Source organism: Ceratotherium simum, chromosome 27, assembly GCF_057802395.1.
Source record: "Ceratotherium simum simum isolate JZ-2026a chromosome 27, ASM5780239v1, whole genome shotgun sequence".
Lineage (NCBI taxonomy): Eukaryota > Metazoa > Chordata > Mammalia > Perissodactyla > Rhinocerotidae > Ceratotherium > Ceratotherium simum.
Window position 1 is genome coordinate 5,472,466 of NC_141926.1, and position 14,703 is coordinate 5,487,168.

The 14,703-nt window shown below is 45.3% G+C and overlaps 1 protein-coding gene across 3 annotated transcripts in view; it reads right to left on the reverse strand.

Moving 5' to 3' along the window:
- Positions 1-14,703, reverse strand: part of BACE2 (beta-secretase 2) — a 90,344-nt gene that overhangs the window by 32,292 nt on the left and 43,349 nt on the right. For all 3 annotated transcript variants that reach the window (XR_015548705.1, XM_087418063.1, XM_087418064.1), the window contains exons 3-6: positions 11,024-11,240; positions 7,496-7,624; positions 6,189-6,323; positions 4,079-4,180 (exon numbers count right to left, since the gene is read on the reverse strand). Coding sequence is in view for 2 of the 3 variants with exons in the window: in XM_087418063.1 (XP_087274189.1) it covers positions 4,079-4,180; positions 6,189-6,323; positions 7,496-7,624; positions 11,024-11,240 (583 nt within the window). In the remaining variant the exon portion in view is untranslated. The remainder of the gene's footprint in view (positions 1-4,078; positions 4,181-6,188; positions 6,324-7,495; positions 7,625-11,023; positions 11,241-14,703) is intronic.

Genomic DNA, 14,703 nt, shown 5'->3' on the forward strand with positions numbered 1-14,703 from the left:
GCCCCACATAATACTGGTAGCCCACCGTGTCTCTCTCCTCCTTGGCCTTTCTCTTTATAACAGTTGTCGTTTTGTATTTATTGGTGTTATTGGTTAACTTGTTTCTGGCTAGGATCTGAGCCCTTGAAGGACAGATGTCTGTTGTCTGCCTCCCCTTGTAGTGCTAACATTTAGCCCATAGGAGAGACTCAGGAAATCTTTATAGGAAAAGATTATTGGCCAAGAACACAAGACGTCCACCTGTGCCTCTCATCAGGGGACTAGAAGGCGATGCCACCCGCGCATGTCCACTAGTTGCTGAATCTGCAAGTTAATCACAGATTGCACCCACACCATCTCGCCAGGCCCAGCAAAGGTTCCCAAGCAGAGCCTGTCCCGTGCCTACAGCTCCCAGAGGGGAGGACTGTGGTGGCTGTGCCTCTTTTCACATGTCCAGCCCAGTGCCCTGCTCAGGTCAGAGCTGGAGGTGTATGTGATGGGGCCGGGGTGCAGATGTGTGCTGGGAGGAAAGGGGTGTCTGTCAAGGGAGCATCCCTGAGGAAGAGACACATGGGTTGAGTTGAGGGGCAGGTGGTGTTGCTTAGGAGGCAGCTCAGGGAGCAGAGAGGTGCCTAGGACCCACCCTAAGAAATGGGCCAGCAAAGGAGACCTCTGGGAAGAGGGGCCCAGGATGGAAGACATCAATGGAGGAGGGTGTTAGAGAAGCCAAGAGACCCTCCATGGAGGAAGCCAGGTGATCAGGGATGCTGTGGAGACGAAGCAGGACAAGAACTGAGAATACTGTGGGTGTCAGGGGATGAACACTGAGTGAGAGCCACGTGCTACACAACCACACATGGCAGGTGCCGACCCCCCTCCCAGGGCAATGGGGGGAAAATGCCCTGAGGTCTCTTTGTCCATTGTAGGTGGGCGAAGAGACTACAGGGCACACTAATGCTGCCATTAATATATTTTAACCTTTTATAAAAGTTGTCGATTTGAAATATGCATCACAGGAATGAACCCCTTGCCAGATGAGTTGATAAGGGGCGGGGCAGTCATTTTGCTGGATTCGAGGAAGATCTAAGGGTGGCTGGGCCTGCACCGAGGGCACAGAGCTCCAGCGTGGGCGTTATGACAAGCTGCATTTGCAGATGAAGAATGAGGTGAGGCTCAGAGGGGCCATGTAACTCACCTAAGGGACACAGCACAGAATTGGATGGGGGACCGTCTGCCTCCAAAGAGGTGACTGTAAGTCTGGAAGGCCTCCCTAGGGGCTGAGCCATGTGCCCTTGGCGGACAGTTTCGACTCTCAGATTGCAGAGTTCTAAAGTCAGAAGTCATCTTAAAGTGGGTGTCATCCTGCTTCTGGATTTTACAGATGGAGAGGCGCTGGGACCCAGCTACATGGGCGCCGTGGCTGGGCAGGAAGGGATCCCAGGCCTCCGCCGTACACAAAACTCCCCATCAGGCTCATTTCAAAATACAAACCTACAAATCATTCATTTCTAAAGTCCTATCTAAACAATCCAGGCCAAGAGAGAGAGCCCAACCTTTGTACTGTGTCTAACTCTCCAAAGCCAGCCCTTTCCTTAGTTAGAAAGAAAACCCAAGCCAAGAGAGCTGGCTGAGATGAACCCAGGAGATAAGAAGAACAAACACATCTTTGGTCCCCACAGAATGAGACACGGACACCATCCACCTTGTTGAGCTTTCCCTGCCCGAGACAAACAGCCTTCCTGATGCAGGCACTGAAATCAGAGAATAATTTTAGACAAGGCAAACAGATTTCGTCATCTCCTTCCTCCTGCCTCGTGGTTTTCTTAGAGTCGCTGCTGAACACATGCGGCCATGACCTCAGGAGGGCTAATGCCTGTCGGGGCCGCCCGCTTTCTCAGGCTTGGAGGAGGGCTGAATTCAGACTCCGCAGACGCCCGGGTTGGTCAAGGGCTTGCTGGAGTCACACGGTGACGTTACAAGCGTGTCCTTGGGACAGTCTAAGACATTTATAGCTCGGAATATTAAATTTGAAGATGCTCACATTAATTCTGCTGAGGACATTTTCACTACTGAAGAAAATCAGCATATTGCCCCTTATTTCAAGCACGGTCTGATTTTCAGCCAGCGTTCTAAATGTAAGGCACCAAAACACTACCTGCCATTTTCTCTGATTCAGCAGAAATCAGACAAGGTAGGGGCTTTGCTCTTGGCTGCAGCTGCTCCAGGCTGCTGCCTTGAAGATTTTAGTTCAAAAAGGGCCTCTGTGTTATTTCTTTTTCATTTCCCCTCTGCATCCTTTTGGTTTGCCTGCTGTTCTTCCCACCACAGTTCTAGACTTTTGAAGTTTTGGTTCAGGACAACCAACAGGCCTCTCTTCTTTCCATGTTTCTGCTGTCACCTGTATCAAGGCAGCTGCTGTGCACTTTCCTATCAACTGTTTTTTGAATTCAGCCATCCCAGCAGAGCGGTGGCATAGTCAGCCCTGTGTTAGCACCAGGATAAAGGCTTTGTGCAGGAAACACTCATTGTTGGTGACCTGGCGAGGGTAGCCCTGCGTGGACAGATGCTTATGAAAACACCCAAGAGAAAAATGTGAATCTCATGTCCAAACAAATAGTAGTCGAGCCGTGGTTTGGACATTAAATAGAAGCTCCTCTTTACCATGCACCCACTGTGCCAGGCATGTCACCCCAAGCCCTCACAACAACCCGCAGATGAAGATGGAGGCTCTCAGAGGGCACAATATCCTTCTCCCAGGCGCTCATCTCATAAGTGGCAGAAACTGGACTAAATTCAGTTCCGTCTGACCTCCGAAGCTGTCTTCCTTCCAATCAATGCCCTTTGGTCCATGCTGCTGCCTTAAATTAACTGGCAAGTTGGGGTCACACTGGGAATACTGTCAGCCAGGTCCCCCAGAGGCATGTCGTCCTCGACCATGATTTTAACTGTATTTCAGCAATGACCATAAGGTAATTATTATATCTGCCTGATGGACGTTTGCCTTCTGGGGACCACATTTTTTTTTTTTTTTTGTGAGGAAGATTAGCCCTGAGCTAACATCAGTGCCAATCCTCCTCTTTTTGCTGAGGAAGACGGGCCCTGAGCTAACATTTATTGCCAATCCTCCTCCTCTTTTTCCCCAAAGCCCCAGTAGATAGCTGTATGTCATAGTTGCACATCCTTCTAGTTGCTGTATGTGGGACACAGCCTCAGCATGGCCAGAGAAGCCGTGCGACGGTACGCGCCTGGGATCCCAACACGGGCCACCAGTAGCGGAGCGCGTGCACTTAACCGCTAAGCCACGGGGCCGGCCCCCTACATTCTTTTACAAAAGTAAGAATTAAAATCCCAGCATGGCTTGGATGAAGGCCAAAAAGGAGTAAGGTTTTTGGTTTATTTGTTTTGTTTTAAAGACTACAAACATATGCCTGGTTTACTATTTACTTTAACATACAGTTGCCCCTTGGTATCTGCAGAGGATTGGTTCTACGACCCCTGTGGACACCAAAATCCGTGGATGCTTAAGTCTCATATAAAATGGCATGGTATTTGCACATAACCTATACACACCCTCCTGTATACTTTAAATCATCTCTAGATTTCTTGTAATACCTAATACAATGTAAAAGCTATGTAAATAGTGGTTATACTGTATTATTTAGGGAATAACGACAAGGAAAAAAGTCTGTATGTGTTCAGTACAGACGCAACCATCGTAGGCCTTTCCATCCACAGGTGGTTGAATCGTGGAGACAGAACTTGTGGAGATGGAGGCCCGAGTGAAGTATATTACCAAGTGTTTCTTTTCTTAGATTAAAAAAAAAGTGCTACACCAACTACACTGTTATTTGAAATACTAAAAAGCACTGCACCTTCAGATCCAAGTCCTCTGAGGTTAAAGTGAAGGACTTATTTGCTGGTTAATGTCAAAGAATAAGATTGTGAACTTAATAAGATTGTGAACTTAATAAGTAATAGTTAAGAAAAAACTCCAACTCCTCATAATACTCAGATGGAGACTACTAGAATAACACACAGTAACACTCCCCAGCATGTGGTCATGACTCGTTCTCCAAGATTCAGCATCCTGAGGACTCACCAGAGACGTGCGGGCCACGGCTTCGACCACCGCATCGAACACCTTCTGGGGCAGGCGCAGCAGTGTGGTGCCACTATCCACGATGGCCTTGTCCGCGTTGTACTAGAATGGGGGAGAATGGGGGGAGAAGGCACACGAGTGACGTGGCACTCCATAGCAACACATGGTTCTAGGCCGCCACCCCTGTGCATCTGCTGTGTACAAATTCGTGCAGCCCTGGGACCTCATCGGTGGCTACAGTTCATCTTATATTCTCGGAACTTGGGAACTAAGGATCTTCTAACCCAACAGTCTCACTTCACAGATAAGGAAACTGAGGCTAGGAAAGGGAAGTGGCATGACCAAAATCAACAGCCCTCCCAAGGCAGCGCTTTTCTCTTATTTGGAGATGTCCAAATTCCCTTGTCAAGGAGCCCCCAGGGGCAAAGAAGGAAGATCCGTTTGTCTTTAGAGGTTGAAACGACACATTAAAGGCCATTTACACCAATCATACAAAAACAACTCTCTACTATCCCACTAATGGAGAAAGAGAAGAAGGAAGGGTAGTTTTTCTATACCCGATATTTGCATTTGGAAGGAAACCTGAGCTAGATACAGTGAGAGAATCTCACACACACACAGAGGCATTGCCAGCCCTGTCCTCACCTCCACCATCCTCTATGGGGCCAAGTCAGGAGAACGGAGGTCAGCGGGCCAACACCAAGACAAGCCACTCCAACCACCAGGGACATAACTACGAGCAAGGCCACCCAGGAATGGAATAAGTCATGGGCAATGTAATCCTCCCGCTTTTAAGGCAAATCCATGAGTCAGGACCAAATACACCACTCAGGTCAAAAGGAAATAAGGTGTTGCTAGGTAGCAGGGGGAAGGAACGAAGAATTTCGAGAAATTGAAATATACCAATTTATTCTTACTCTCTTTAAATGTAAAATTATTTTCAGTTTAGAAACAAAGTTAATTTAAATATGAGCTAGTTCAGAAAATTATCACTTTTTGTATACATAAGAAAACAAAATATATGAAAGGCCTGTAGCAAGCTGAAATGTTGTGGTGGGATGTTCCGGGTCTTGTTTGTTCTTTTGTGGGGTGGGCGGCCTATTGGGGGGGCAGGAAAGAACCAAGAATCTAAGAATCAAACCTCTAAATATATGCTTATACTCTCTAATACACACACACACAACCACACACACACACACACACACAGTTTGTGTTTTATTATAGGCCCTCACATTTGATGCTACCATTGGATTCTTTATCAGAAAATAAGTGCCTTTTGACAATAAACAGATGTGAGGACTGAAACATTCTCACCGTGGAATGAACCATCACTTCATGAAGATTTGACTGGTTTTTCAGAGGCATCCGTGTATATGAGAATTTATGGAGGAATGTGATGGTTACTATGAAAGGAAGTGGTGACAGGTAGAAATATAATGAAATGTTGGTGGTTTTTATAAACCATCCCGAAAATGTTGTAGAAGACTGAGGCTGCCTCAAGTCCTCCTCCTCATCATGTCATTACGTGCCAGAAATAAGCTGAAACGCAGTCAGAGGGTGTCAAGAAGGTTAATAAGAGATCTGGTTTCACAGCTCTGCACATCTGCCTCCTTTTAGCACCAGGAAGCCACGCACATCTTTAGAGCATAACTTTTCTTCGAGTAAGAATTGTTGCTGCAGGGAAAGGGGGGTTAGCTGTGAATAGAGGATAAAGCTGATGATTTATTTTTGGTTTCATTTTGCTTATTTTTTGTCCCCTTGCACTGATAAAAACCTGTTTATATCATCCTCTTAAACAGAGTTCAGGGACCATCGGGCCAAGATGAATGGTGAACGGTGTAACTGTAGAAAGTTCTCCTCATTCACCATCTTATGATAATTTTTCCCTATTAAGCCGAGTAGTTGTAAGGAAGCAATATTTTTTGTGGGGGCGGGGGGTCACTGATTTAAACTTGCCATACAAAAAGGCCTTGTAACCTTTCACGTCATGAATCTGATTTATCTTGTAAGCAATGTACCTTCTGATTTCATAGTCAGGTCCCAGCTGTAATATTTAAGTGACCCAGGCACACACAGACAGGTAGACACAAAGAGATCACAGTGTAAATACCTCTCTGCAGTCCAGATTAAGGCTCTGGCCTCCGATTTCCAATTTCAAGATTTCTATCTGATAATACCACTCCTCCTTAATAGGGGTATACCAGATGTCTCCTCTGTACAGACTTGGTTCAATTCCACCCAAGACCTGGGAAGGAACATATTTACATGTATAAGAGAAAAAATATGCAGGCATATAACAAGCTACACAGAGAAGTATGACTCATAAGATGAAACTTCACTGAATCAGTACTTTCCCTTTACTGTGATATTATAAAACAAATATATATGCTTGAAAATTAAACAGTGAATGTTTTGGGGCCACATATCCAAAGGTCAAATAATTTTATGCCCTAGTCTAATCAAGATGTTTTGGTGGTCTCCCTTATCTAAAGGAAATGTGTACAATTCCAGCTTTACAATATGGAGATTTCCACCCTAAAGAAATGCAATAAAATAGTTAACCACCTAGACCGACAATAATTTAGTTCCTCAGAAGACAGAGGATGACATCCTGCCCCACACATCTGCACGGAAAGCAGAACAAAAAAGCTTCCCTGATTAAAACTTCATTTTGCAAAACTTTCTAACATTACCCCACAAATCCTAGGCTACCCTCTCCCCTGAAAAGGGGGTAAAATAGGTGTTAAGAGCAGATGTACTGTTAGCAAATGAAAGTTGCTGAGCCTGTTTTTCATGGTCAGAGAGCAAAAGGGCCAGCGGCACCCACACCAAAAGGGGCCCTTCTTGTGCATCCTCCTTATCACTTCCTACTTTAGAGGTCCGGGTGCAGGGTCCCTCAAGGGGATGCTCTGGCTACAGCACATCTAGTGCTGATGGCCTTCATTCTGTTTCAAAAGAAAACTTTTTGCTCCGAGTGTGTGTGTGTGTGTGTGTGTGTGTGTGTGTCTGTGTGTGTTGAAAGAGAGAGGAGAAAGCACAGACAGGTGTCCCTCCCCAACCTATTTGCCTCCCCTACCCAGAGTAAGGCCCCTCACCAAACCCTCCATTGTTTCTCACTTACCCCTCCCCCGCTCACAATGCCAGTTCCCTTTCAAAGGAAAATTTTAAAAAGCTTTAATGGAATTTGGGGAAGTGATGAGAATCATCTTTTTAGATGGCAGGATGATTAGCAAAGATTAAAACCAATACCTAATTTTATCCACTTTTGTAAAGGTTCTGTAACAAGGATTAACACAATTTTACAGTACTGATGTATGCCTACATGTTGAATTATTTCTATCAGGGTCTTAATAAAACAGAAAAACCAGCCCCACGGATTTGTGATTTTTCACCCCTTGAAGACTAAAAGATACCCACAAGACTACCTCCGTTGGTACCAGGTCCAGCTACTGGCAATCCCGCCCCACACATCTGCATGGAGAAGACGTTGGGGATTTTTGCTTGTGTCACGAGGGAATCAAAGAATGTCTGCAGAGAACTTGATGGCTGCAGGGGGATGAAAAAGAAGAACAGCTTCATGACTCATAATGAGGCCACGGAGGGACCCAACGTGGACACCAGGCATGATAAACAATATTATATTTCTTTATGTTTAATTTTTTTGTGGTTAAACAATAAACAAACTTATGATTAAGTACAACAATTTGGAAACCTCCAGCAGAACTTCCTACTACTTGGTATTTTTCCTTTTGGTACGGCTCTGTTGTAACAATAAGAGAGTGTTTCCAGAAGCGATGAAGAGACTGTCGCATTCATCATCATGACCGCCTTGTGAGGTGGGCGTGAGAAGAGGTGGAAGTGGGTTACCAGGGTAGGTGGTGGATCCTGACCTTAGACACGTCAGAGTAAGGAGAGGAGTGTCTCTAGGAGCTGCCTCTGCAGCTTCAGAAAAAGTTCGTATTCACTTCTTTCAGTCATAGTCATCCCTCAAACAAATGATGACCCATGAGGACAGTTCATCTCTGATCCCAGACCCTGGGAGGTGGCTTAGCTCTGCCAGCTGTCTACTGAACTATGGTGATCAGGAAAGTAGCAGGAAAGGAACAATACTATACTCCTGAAGGTGAAAAACCCTGTTATTCCTCATTACCACATTGCAGTAGACCTAATTTGATCTGTGCCTCCCTTACACGCAGCCATACATTCAGAGGACGCCCCCATTTCCCCAGGACTCAAAAGGAAGAGGGATGGCCTGTGAACAGTTCTGAGTTGGGGGTGGGCCTCAGGTGCTGGTAGTCATGACGGAAGGTAATAGACTTGAGGTTAGATTTAGCTCTGACAACTGGGACACAGTAGAGTTAGTCCCTACGAGTTGTTAGTGCTTGATGAAAACATAACTGTAGCAGCATAGATGCTGTAGGCATAGTCTGATCACCTATAGTTAATATAGGAACAATTATTTATTATCTGTAAGAACTAAAACTATAATTCTGGAGGAAGTGAGACTTACAGCCCTATTATCAAATATATATAAATCTTCCCACTTGTTTGGTTCATTTGTATGTGGCCTCCTACTTGCTTCCTTCTTAGCTTCTGTGGAATCTCCGGCAGAATCTGGCACAATCTCTATATGTGATCTTTGTCTAAACACTTTGTGTTTGTGTCTGTGAGTGACACGAAGCCCTGTCTTGGAATGGGTGGGTCTGCTGGTGACCCAGTCTGGTGTTCTTTAGTCCATCTGCTTGAGAAGCAGGAAAGTCAACACCATCTGGAACTGGGTCCTGGCTCCACCACTTAACCGAGTGACTTGTTCCTTCGTTTCCTTATCTGTAAAATGGGGATAATAGTAGCCTCCAAGAGCTGTTCTGGGGCTTAAATGGGTCAATACATAGTAAGGGCTTGGAATAGTGCCTGGTACACGGTAAAGGATCTATTATTCTGTCGAGTGATTCTTCAGCAGGACTGTGCCTCAGGATCCCTCGAGAGGTTTAAAGCACACAGTTGCCCAGGACCAACCCAAGAGAATCTGATTCAGTAGGTGTGCAGCTGGACCCAGACATCTGCAGTGTAAGAGAGCCTAGGTGGTTCTGATGCACATCCTTGGTGGGAAGCACCTGAGATCGACCAGAGGCCACCACACACTGTGACCACCACTGAGCGCTCAGCTAAGCTAGTTCAGAAACACCTTTGGAACGCCAACCCAGACTGCCCTTCCAGTCCTGTTTCCAGCCATGCTTCCTACGAACCCTGTTACTGCCTCCTCAAACCCAGGAACCTGAAGCCAACTGTTGGTAATCTTGGAATTTCATAGATGAAAAGATAAAAGGTCATGTGGGGAGTCTGGACTCCCAAAAGAACCCCGAAATAGTTTATTCTCAAGGAAGTTTTACATACTGTTAATTCCAGATCATTTAGCTTTACTCTGCCATCTTCCAAATAATCAGCACAAAATCCACCATACTCTCATCTTTCATTTTCAAAGTCACAAAAAGGTGAAATGTTTTGCCCAAGGTCACATTGTCAGTGAAAATATATTTAGCAATGTAAGTTATAACCAGTCTGCAAATCTCACATTAAGCTCACCCTACCGTACTAAGGAAAAAGGGGACCCAGAACCCATTCGGGCTCTGCAGCCAGAATGAGGAGTGCTGCTGGGATCTGTGCTCTGGCTGCCTTTCTGACCCTCAGTCTGCAGATCTCTAAAATGGGGGTAATGTGGCCTTACAACGCCTGCCTCATGGGGAGGTTGTGAGAATCAAGGGCATCAGCATCTTGTAATGTTCTCAGTCTAGTGCCTGATGGGCTCTTCTTTCACCTTGAGAAGCCACAGGCTTGGTGAACTGTCCCTGCCCACGGCCCCTCACCCCCATCCTCACCTCACCTCCCTGAACCATTTGCTAGTAAACTTGAGCCGGAACAAATGGTCTCAGGGGGAGAGAAAACAGGCCCTCCCTTTTGGATGCTCATGGACCAGCGCGGGCTCTGTTGTCACCGGGCCTGCTGCTCTGTAGCCACTTAGCTTCCTTTTTGTTTCACACTTGAATCTGGCTCAAAGCCTGAGACTGAACAATGAGAGGCCAAGGTGTGGAGTCCGGTTACAGGCAGGAGAGGTGACCTCTTCTACTCTGCTGAAGTACCCACAAACTGGCCCCGGTCTCCCAGAGCACAGGGACACACCCTGGCGTCCAATCCTCCTGCCACTGGAACCCTTCTGGTGGAAATTCCCAGCGCATGAGCAAGCCTGCCTCCCTCCTCCTGCACACCAACACTATTTTCTTTCGGTCGGCCCAAGGACAGATATTTGAAGAACATTCAACTCTATCTTTCCCCATTTTGTGGAGGTTCTGATGCTCATGTGAGCACGGGTTCCCAACTTCCTCTTTGGCACATCACTGCTTCGAATGGCTGGTGATCTCCAAGGCACATTTTCAAGTGGCCCATATTCTGGCTCCAGGTGTCTCCTCAGAGGGCTTCTTGAGTGACAGAAAAGCAGCAGGATGCTCTTGGCCTGGTGGGGGCCGAGACCTCTCTCTGCTGATGTTCCAGGGTTACCTGCAGGCTCCATCTTCGTGCGAAGGTATGAATTTAATAAATGTGTTTTCTTTTAATCCTACCCTAATAAAAACTCCTAAAAAACACCATAATCAAAGTGATTCAGATTCTGTTAACATTTTTAAACAATACAACTAAAATAAAAACAAAGGACAAACAAAAAAAGGAATCCTATAAGTAGATCTTGCAGGAAGGTTCTTGGTAAATTGTGCCATTTACCTTAAATTTTAAAAATGATCAGAAATACAATTAATTGTGTGACCACTGGTCTGTTTCAACCACTAGGTTCTCACTGTCTCTGACAGCCTAGACTCATTTGTCGGCCCCTCCAATGACTGGTTTTCAGAATCTCATCCCATCACTTGATTTACGTAGATCCTGGATTCTTCTTACCTTGGCCAGGGTAGCATAAGCAAGTCCAAGTATCCCATTCCATTTAATCCCAGGCAAAAAGAAATTCTCTGACTCAAAAATAGTGGCAATGTTGACAAGAAAAGAACTGTTGAAGCCTTTTGGGATGGTGACAAGGTCCTCCCCAACGAAGCCGGTCCAGCTCCCTTGCGTGTACTTCACGGTGACGTCAAAGCCCTTGGAGCGGTAGGTGCTGGACCTGGAGAAAGAAGAGAAAAGGCATCGATGGTACTCTGTCCATGTACCCATGTCTGACCCAATGGCCGGTCATGGTGGCAAAGACAGCTCTCCTGAACACAGAGAGACCACTGTAAGCAATTCTTAATAATTAACAGTGTTCATGTTCACGAAGTGACACTTCTCACAAAACATCATCACTAACATTTAACAGTGTTTTCTGTGCCATGTGGAAGGGAAGTACTGGGGTTAACACGTAGCCCCTGAGTTTAACTCTTCCCTGTGCCCAAGTTGAACCCCATAAGTCCAGTGCTTTCCTTACTGCATTAGCCTTTCAAGGTGCAACCAAATCTGGGCACCTCTGGCCCTCTGGCTTTGCAGGGACCCTGCGCTGCTGCTCTGTGACACAGGGAGAGGCCGGCAGCCTAGAACAGGTGCCACCAGCTTGTGCCAGTAGTGGCCTGGAGTTCAGATTTACACAACCAACCAATGTGATGAATAAAGACTAAGCCATACCCGCCAACACCATGGGCCTTCCTCCTCAGAGTCCACATACCTCCTGATGTCACAGCTTCCTTCTCAGGGCCGTCCCCCAATGCCCCAAGGCTAATTATACTCACACCAAAATATGGGGGATGAAGCTAATGACATGCTGTGACACAAATCACTGTGACACTGTCTACAACCCCACATGCATACAGCTCTAAGGGTAAGAGATACTGAAACAGAATAACATTAACAAGATCAGACAATGGACAGGGCAGAGAAAATCCTGCCCTCGGGATTTCAGGGACAGACAACAAACAAGTGAATACACAAAATTCCAGGCAGTGATAAAGAGTGATAAGAGCTATCCAGGAAAGGAAGCAGGGGGAAGGAGGGCAGTGACATTTGTGTGTGACCTGCGTGCAGACAATGAGCCATGTGGCTCTCTGGGGAAGAGACATCCTGGAGAAAGGACAGCAGGTGTCAAGGCCCGGGGGTGTCCAATCCTATAAAGTAATTCTTACATCCATTTGAGTTTGAAAACTCTGCTGGACTCTGGGAAGGAACCCAAGGATAATCTCTAGGCAAACATCTGGGCGTTCACACCACCCTCCCCGTAGGAAAAGGATCAAGTTCCTAAGAGAAATGTCAGATCAGCAAATACATCATTGTAAAGAGTTCCTGTTTGCCTGCCGTTTTCATTTCACTCTGTTTTAATATTAAGTCTCTGAACATTAATATGTAATAAGTCTTTGTTGTAGGATTACATCAACTAGCACAGTCTTGTTTGGCTTCAGGGAGGAAATTAAGTCAGAGATGATATGATCTTTTTCTTTTTTTGTACATCTTATAAGCTTTAAAAACATTAACACCCTTGGGCCAGCCTGGTGGCGCAGCGGTTAAGCGCACGCACTCTGCTTCAGCAGCCCGGGGGTCGTGGGTTCAGATCCCAGGTGCACACGGATGCATTGCTTGTCAAGCCATGCTGTGGTGGCGTCCTGTATAAAGTAGAGTAAGATGGGCACGGATCTTAGCCCAGGGCCAGTCTTCCTCAGCAAAAAGAGTAGGATTGGCATTGGATGTTAGCTCAGGGCTAACCTTCCTCATGAAAAAAAAAAAAGTTAACACTCTTGGGGCCAGCCCGGTGACGTAGTGGTTAAGTTCGCATGTTCTATTTCAGCGGCCCTGGGTTCGTGGGTTTGGATCCCAGGCGCGGACCTACACACCCCTAATCAAGCCATGCTGTGGCAGCATCCCACATACAAAAAATAGAGGAAGACTAGAACCGATGTTAGCTCGGGGAGAATCTTCCTCAAAAAAAAAAAAAAAGTGAATAGTCATTAATTCAGTAATTGCACTTCTGAGAATTTGATTCCAGAGGTTCACGTACAAAGAGAGACATTATGTTTTATTTATAATAGCAAACAGTTGGAAACAACCTGAATACCCAGCAAAAAGGAAATGGTTTAGTCGATTACGGTATAGCCATATGATGAGATTATGTAGCATTGAAAAATGCTATTTACTAAGACATTTTCAATGACAAAAAAAATTGAGTTAAAAGAAAATATTGTGTATGTGGCAGAATCTTCTTCAAAACAACTTATTCACTCAGATATTAACAGTGCTACCTCTGGACGGTGGGGTTTTGTGGGGGAGATGTTCATTCTTATGGTTAGGCTCGTCTACATTTTCTGCATATATAACTTTCATAATAAGGGGGAAAAAGTTATTTTTAAAATGTCTGGCAGACAAATTTTGGAGAAATTTAATTTATTCTAACTTCATAATGGAATATAAAATATGAAAAATTTTAATTTTAATATTTTCTTACTATTTTAGTTCATTCCACCATGATCTTAAAGTGAGAGCAGCATTAAGTGAACATTTTGTGTGCGCACAGCTCCTGACCAGGGCAGACACAGATGGAAAAGTCACAGTGGTTGGACCCTGGGCATACAGGGAGGACTAAGGGACCCACCAGAAATGACACAGGTGAAGTGCACAGTCAGGTCACTGAAACATGGGCACTTGAGGATTGGCTGAATGCCAAGTTTAGTGCCAGTGTTGATTTGGGTGTGCTGGCACACAGCAGGGGCCACACACATTAATATTGAATAGCAATGAAAATACTCAATCATTCAGTCCCTTTTGATAATTTGGGGTCATTCTTCAATGTCGAGAAGACACTATTGCTCACAGGAGAGGCTAATTATCTTGAGATGCTTGGAGAATATGATCTAGTATAGGGTAGGCAAACTTCTTTTGCCAAGGACCAGAAAATAAATTTTAGCTTTTGTGGGTCACATGATTTCCGTTACACCTGCTCGGCTCTGCAAGTTTAATGAGGAAGCAGACACAGACAGTGCATAAACAAACACGCGTGGCCGTGTCTCACTAAAACTTCATTTACAAAAATAGGTGGTAGGTCAGATGTAGCCTGTGGGCCCTGGTTTGCCATTCCCCAAACAGTCTAAAGTACCATGCCTTTCTTTGGAGAAGCAGTTATATTTTTACTCTGTCCAGGCTACAGAAAACTCAGTAGAATCTGCTAACGTTAACAAGAAGAGCCCGAACATCTGGTTAGCATGTCTTCTATAGTTTCCTGACCAGGTTGCTATTCCCCTCATGAGGGGAACATTCTGGATATTCTGGTGCCATTAGCAGAGATATGAGAGGTAGCTGGAGTTACACTGCCTGGGTTCAAATGCTAGTTCAACCACTTATTAGCTGTGTGTGACCTGGGTCAAGTTACGTAACCTCTCTGTGCCTCACTTTCCTCAACTGAAATATGGGAACATAGTACCACACCTCATGCGGCTAATTTTGAGGAGGAAAAGAGTTAATACTGTAAAGCATTTAGATCCAACCCTGGAACAAAAATAGCTATTATTGTAACTATCTAATCACTTGCTACCTTTATTCAATCTATGAGCTACCATTAGAAAAGGTTAGAAAAGGTGAGAACTTTTTTTTCTAGAAAATGTTCCTATAGAGTT